At 35.3% G+C, this 7,021-nt stretch overlaps 1 protein-coding gene across 1 annotated transcript; it reads right to left on the bottom strand.

Moving 5' to 3' along the window:
* Positions 1–1,104: 1,104 nt before the first annotated feature.
* Positions 1,105–6,423, bottom strand: LOC115887016. Its single transcript, XM_030906340.1, has 2 exons — positions 5,451–6,423; positions 1,105–5,009 (listed from the first exon to the last, which is right to left on the bottom strand). The coding sequence occupies exons 1-2, from the start codon at positions 6,421–6,423 to the stop codon at positions 1,105–1,107; spliced, it is 4,878 nt and encodes a 1,625-aa protein (XP_030762200.1).
* Positions 6,424–7,021: the final 598 nt, after the last annotated feature.

The raw sequence follows: 7,021 nt of genomic DNA, 5'->3' as shown, positions 1-7,021 counted from the left end.
TCAATAGGAGAGTATTTTTGTTACAAATATTATATGACATTGAATGAACTTAACCATATTTGGAGCAATTTTACTATGTCTTGAAATTAAAAATTAAGCTTTTATTGTTGTTGAAGGTATTTTACTTTTATGTTTAATTTAATCTATCACTATATTTCATTTCATACATTTTTATTATTGTTTAAATAAAGTGTTACGTTTGATATAATAATAAATGACCTTATATTTTCTTCTTCCTTCTTATTAAAGTTTGCCCAAGGCCACCTAGGCACTAAACAACCATAAAAAAATATCACAGTTTCGACTATTACAATTGCTGGTTCGAGTTTTTTCTTTCTTCAGTGTTCGACCTCTGAGTGGTGCAACTCTTGACAAAACAGCAATTTTCATTGCTAATTTACTGTCTAAAATAACGAGAGAAAAAAGATTATGATAACTAACTAAATACTAAATATATGTAGGTATTCCTCTGTATATTTAAATTAGTTTACCTTCAGTCAAATTTTCCGAGCTCTCCAATATAGTAAGTATATCTTCTCGTATAGTGTCACTATTCTAATAAAGCGTTCCAAATGCTTCAGAACTCGTGTCTACGCTTTTCTTTTAACATTCCTTTTAGAGATCATATAACGTTACATCTTAATAATTTATCTATTTTATCCATGACTAACAGACGACAATTTCATTTGATGACATTTGTTGGGGTTTCTTGATGTTAAAAAACTGTGGACTGTATAATTTTAAATGATTTATTGCAACGAGTAACATTTCTATCGGCGGCTGAGGCGAGACTGCCTTCAACTGTCTTTCTTCGATACAGGCAACGTTGCCGCATTTAACAATTCGTCTGAACATCCCGCCCGCCTTGACAATACATAGTATTTCAAACAAATTTTACATTTTAGCAACTTAACTAATACAAAATTAAGTTTATATTTAATATAATTATTAATCCCTTTAACTTAAATGAATTCTAAATCTAGAAGTAAAACAACGTAATACATCAAATGGATTAATCACAAAAATCTCAATTAACCAAATACAATATTGGGTATAAAACGAACATATTTGAACATGAAAAGAATAACCATAAAAATAAAAACATTAATTAATAGGTAAGATACAAATCTTGTTCACAGCTCGCGTAATTTCACCATTCGGCACTTTTATGTCCACAACGCGAACTACGTTGTCCTTCCCTGGATGAAGCTTGGTTATTCTGCCCATTTGCCAGGACATACTGGGAGCATTTTCGTCTTTAATTATTACCAAAGCTCCAAGTGCTAAATGCATTTGGGATTGTGTTCTCCATTTTGTTCTCGTCTGTAGTTCTCCAAGGTATTCTTTACTCCAACGAGACCAAAAATGTTGTGAAATAGCTTGAATGTGCTGCCATCTATCCAATCTGGACTCTGGGACATCAGTCACATTAAATTCCGGGAGTGCCGTCAGCGTTTTACCAACCAAAAAATGTGCAGGTGTTAATGCGCTTAGGTCGTCAGGATCTTGGCTGATAGGACATAGTGGGCGGGAGTTTAAAATGCCTTCAATGCGCACCAGCAACGTGTAAAAATCCTCGTAAGTTAGAGGGTGTTTTAAAAGCCTTTTAATATGATGCTTTGTGCTTTTAATTCCCGCTTCCCATATACCTCCAAAATGTGGAGATCTAGGGGGTATAAACCGCCAAGAGATGCCGTCATTAGCTAAATGATTTACGATCACCGTTTCATTTTCCTTTAAAAAATCTGATATTTTGGAGAGTTCTTTGTTGGCTCCAACAAAATTTAATCCGTTGTCCGAAAATATTTTACTCGGTTTTCCGCGCCTACTTACGAACCTTTGCAAACAGGATAAAAATGCAGCAGTTGTCAATTCAGATACTAGTTCGAGATGCACCGCACGTGTACTCATACAAATAAATAAACAAATATATGCTTTTAACAATTTCGCACCTCTCGTTTTTCTGTCTTTGATAATGAATGGGCCACCATAGTCTACACCTGTATGTATGAAAGGAGAATAACTGTTAACTCTGACGTCTGGAAGATCACCCATTAGATAAGTACCAACCGTAGGATTGGCTTTAAAACAAGTAACGCAACTATTTTTTACCTTTTTACAGGAATTCCTCCCTGAAATAGGCCAATACCTTTCCCTTATGGAGCATAATAAAGATTGAACTCCGCAGTGTAATAATCGTTTATGTTCATGTTCTAAAATTAGTGTAGTTAAATGATTAGATTTTGGTAAAATAACTGGAAATTTTTTATCAAAAGGCAGGTTTGAATATCTTAATCTGCCCCCTACTCTTATTAAATTATTTTTAATAAACGGATTTAAAGGCAGTAGTACACTCCTTTTACTTACAGATCCTTGTTTCTGTAGTTCTTCGTATTCTCTCGGGTAAACATGAACCTGAATTGTCTTAATTAGAATATTTAAAGAGTTATCTAATTCTCTTGGAGTTAAATTTTCAAAATTCCTGAGTGTTTTTTCTTTTGTTCTCAGATTGCTAATAAATCTTAATACATAAGCGGTTACTCTCTGGAGCTTCTGTAGAGATGAGCATTTTAATATCAAATTCATAATTATATTGTCCCTTTTAATGATCGTCATACAAGTTACAAGTTTTTCTTCTGGAAGATCATTAACGTCGATTTTTACCGAAGAGTTCCAACTACTAGTGTCTTGTTCTAACCATTTTGGACCGTGCCACCAAAGTTCGCAATCGATCAGGTAAATAATACTTACTCCACGGGATAGTAAGTCCGCAGGATTTTCCTCTGATTTTACATGGGACCACGATTCAATATTAGTTAGAGTCTGTATCTCGCTGACTCGGTTGGCAACAAAGGTTTTCCATCTCTTAGAGGGGTTTCTTATCCACCCCAATGCTATCATCGAGTCTGACCAATAGTATTGCTTCAAGTGCTGTATCTTCATGTCTGATACAACTCTTTTTGCTAGGTTGGCTAACAATAATGCACTGCATAATTCAAGGCGCGGTAGGCTGACTTGCTTTATAGGCGCTACCCTTGACTTGCCGCAAACTAAATTTGATATTATTCGTCCAGAATTAAACACGCACCTTAAATATATGCATGCTCCGTAAGCCTTTTCTGAGGCATCACAAAATCCATGAACCTCTATTTGCATACTTTCTGTGAACACAACTCTACGAGGAACTTCAATCCTGTTTATTTCTGGTAATTCAGTTTGAAAATTTAACCATTTCTGTCTTAAATTTGGTGGAACGTCTTCGTCCCAATCTAGTTTCAATTTCCAAAGGTCTTGTATAATAAGTTTCGCTACTATTATTATAGGGCCTAGCAATCCCAAGGGATCGAAGATCTGACAAGTAGTTGAAAGAATACGCCGTTTCGTAACTCGTCCCTGGGAATTGTCAAAGTCACTTATTTTGTACTGGAACAAATCCTGACTGGAATTCCAGTACACCCCTAATGTTTTATTTTGTTCATTCTCACCTATACTCACGATACTTATTTCTATTTCCTTTGTCACTTCAAACCTTTTTAGGAGACCATGATCATTTGTGAGCCATTTTCTTAACGTAAATCCTGCACTAGCCAATATACTTGAAATATCCCTTTGCATACTTAGTAATTCATTGCTGGAATCTGAACCAGTCAATAAGTCGTCCATATACATGTCATTCTTAATTCTTTCACATGCCTCTGGATATTTTTCCTCATTTTCAAACGCTAGTTGAAATAAACATCTTACGGCGATATATGGTGAGGAAGCGTTTCCAAAAACTAACCTATTTATCTCAAAGATCTTTAGAATCTCTAAAGGATCTGGACGCCATATAATTCTTTGATATTTCCGATATTTATCATTCACCAAAATTTGTCGAAACATCTTTGACACATCACCTGTCATCACGTATTTATATCTCCTAAATCTCACTAAAATTGAGAAAACATCTTGTTGTAAATTAGGTCCAACTCTCTGGACATCGTTTAGAGAGAGACCGGAACTCGTTTTTGCTGAAGAGTCAAAAACAACTCTACATTTCGTGGTGAGGCTATCCTCTTTTATAACACTGTGATGTGGCATAAAGTAACCTTCAACGTAACTAACCTTCTCTAGATCAGGTACCTCAGACATATGTTTCATTTCTTCCAATTCAGACATAAATTCACAATACTGACGCTTCAGTTGTGGATTTTTTCCTAATCGCTTCTCAAGCAACTGGAAACGATGTAATGCATTGTCATAGGAATTTCCCAAGTTTACCAACTGTTCATTGAACGGTAAATCTACTACAAATCTTCCAAGATCATCTCTTGTCGTCGTTTTCTTGAAATGCTCTTCACATATTTTTTCCTCAATACTTAGATTTGATTTATCAGTTGTTACCTCCTCTATATTCCAAAATCTTACCAACGCATCATTACATTCGTCTTTGGTATTATTCAAATGGTTACGTACAAGACAAGTCGTGGACATATTATTTCCAATATTCCAAGGTGAACCAATTTGTAGGTTGCCCCCAAGTACGTACCCAAATACAGTATTTTGAAGTACCGGTCCGTTTTTACCCAAAGATATTTTACCAGTTAATAATGATATCCAAAATATTTCCGATCCCAATAAAAGGTCTATTTCTGAACTAATATTAAATTCAGGATCTGCTAGGCTTTTAACATATTTCGGAATTTGAATTAAATTTTTATCAAACGAGTAAGTCGGCAAATTTTCTGTAATTTTTGGTAAAACTAGACAGCGCAAATCCTTAGTAAAATTGCCGTATTGGGATTTAATCGTGATATTCGCTTGATCATTTATCAAGGTAGATGCATTTCCGATACCCCTCAATACGTGAGTAGTCTCTGAACATTTTAGCATTAATTTATTGCTTAAATTACATGTCATGATATTGCTTTGTGACGCACCGTCAAGTAATGCGCGACATTTTACCCATTTATTCTCTCCTGATTTTACGAAAACGATCGCCGTAGCTAATACCCTTTGAGCGTGGCTTTCTACATACATAAATTTATTATTATCATATATTTTATCCGAATTTAATAAAGAAATAGTTTCTTGGCCTTTTTCCTGAACTACGTGCCGCTCCTCAGCTCCACTGGCAACGTTGGTTTCGCCGCTTATACTCCGAAGTGTAGGGTTCGCTATATTTGCACCAACGGTCGCCGAGATATTTTGCGCTTCATAATTTCTGTCATGTAACAAAGTGTTATGCGGTTTATGACATTTGAAACACCTTGACATTTTACATTGCCACGCAGTATGTGTTGGTTTAAAACAGTTTAAACACAATTTCAATCTCTTAACTTCTGACATTCTTTTTTCCGGCTCAAATCTTAAAAAATCAGAACATTTAAAAATCGTATGTCCGCCATTACAATAATAGCAAGATAACCTATTGTTTGACTCTTGAGTGGCTACATAACTAGAACTAGTACGTAGCTTCCCCTGATTAAAATTCTTCTTTTTTTCTACGGCTAAATTCGCGTTATTCATTGTTAATTTTTCCAAAACTTGGCATTTAAACTTCAAAAACTTTTCTAAATCTTTTAGAGTCGCTAACTCCCCCTCCGGGGTGTACGTTTCCCAATCGCGCTTTGTTGTAGGATCAAACTTGTTCGCTATTATATAAATAATAAGCCTATCCCAATGCTCTACGTATTCACCCAGACTCTTTAACGCCCGTAAATGTTTAGTGACATTGTCATGCAAATCTCTTAAACCTACCGAAGATTCTTTTTCTAATTTAGGAGATTCAAATATGGCATTTATGTGGTTGTAAACTGTTAACTGTTTACTCTCATAACGCTCGTTTAAAATGTTCCAAACAACCTCATAATTTTCTTCGGTAAGTTCAATAGATTTAATCCTATCTTTAACTGAATCTGTTAGAGAATTTCTCAAGTAATAAAACTTTTGAATTTTATTTAATGATTCGTCTCTGTCAACTAAAGCCTTAAACATTTCCTTAAAATCTAACCAATTGGCATACTCACCATCAAAGACAGGTAACTTTATCGGTGGTAACTTAACCGAACTACCAGGTCTAGTATGTCTACCTGAATGAGAACTAGACGCACTCGCATTCGAACCAGTATCTTGCATAGCAACCGAGCCACGTGCATTCGTATTTAACAGACATTTTATTCTACCTATTAAGGTAAAATATGTATTTTCGAAATCGCGCCTATCATTATCATCTGTGTCCGACGGTTCTATTAATTCAATATTTGTTTGAATCTCTTCGTATTCTTCCAATACCGGTTCAATTTTGTCTAACCGCGTTTGTAAATTATTTAACTCCGACTCATCGATATTATTTTCATCTAAATTACTAATAAAATTATTTAATCTGGTTAATTTTCCTTTTGCAATTTTCCTCTTCTGTTTAAATTCAATTAAATCAGACATGTTGCTGATGCAAAAAAGCAATTTAAGTTCAAAGGACAGATAAGGATAAGGTGAAAATAAATGATTAAAAAGGATACGACCTTACTTGTCCACTGGCGCAAATATATTTCTTCCACGCTTGAGCTCCCTTTGACGATTCGCCGATGTCCGTGCTACGCCAACTGGCGGAGTGAAATGTTGAGATGCCGCTTGGAAACTAGTGACCTTGATCAGCCTTTTTCTCAATTTTCAAGTAATTTCAGCTCCTACCTTCTTGCCCTGGATGCAATCCGCGAGAGGACCAATTCTGTTGGGGTTTCTTGATGTTAAAAAACTGTGGACTGTATAATTTTAAATGATTTATTGCAACGAGTAACATTTCTATCGGCGGCTGAGGCGAGACTGCCTTCAACTGTCTTTCTTCGATACAGGCAACGTTGCCGCATTTAACAATTCGTCTGAACAACATTCATTTATCGAATTTTAACTACAAAACAGCCTCCCTATTTGTCTTCATTATTTCACTACGTTGACCATGCTCATTCGACTAGGCAAGTGCATTATTTTAAAATTCCCCAACACTGACCAGCTAACTTCCAAAAATCTTTTTTAAATTCGT

The sequence above is a fragment of the Sitophilus oryzae genome, unplaced genomic scaffold (assembly GCF_002938485.1).
Source record: "Sitophilus oryzae breed Bouriz unplaced genomic scaffold, Soryzae_2.0 scaffold_551_pilon_pilon, whole genome shotgun sequence".
Taxonomy (NCBI): domain Eukaryota; kingdom Metazoa; phylum Arthropoda; class Insecta; order Coleoptera; family Curculionidae; genus Sitophilus; species Sitophilus oryzae.
Note: the sequence above shows the minus strand (reverse complement) of the source record. Positions and strands in the feature narration are given on the sequence as shown.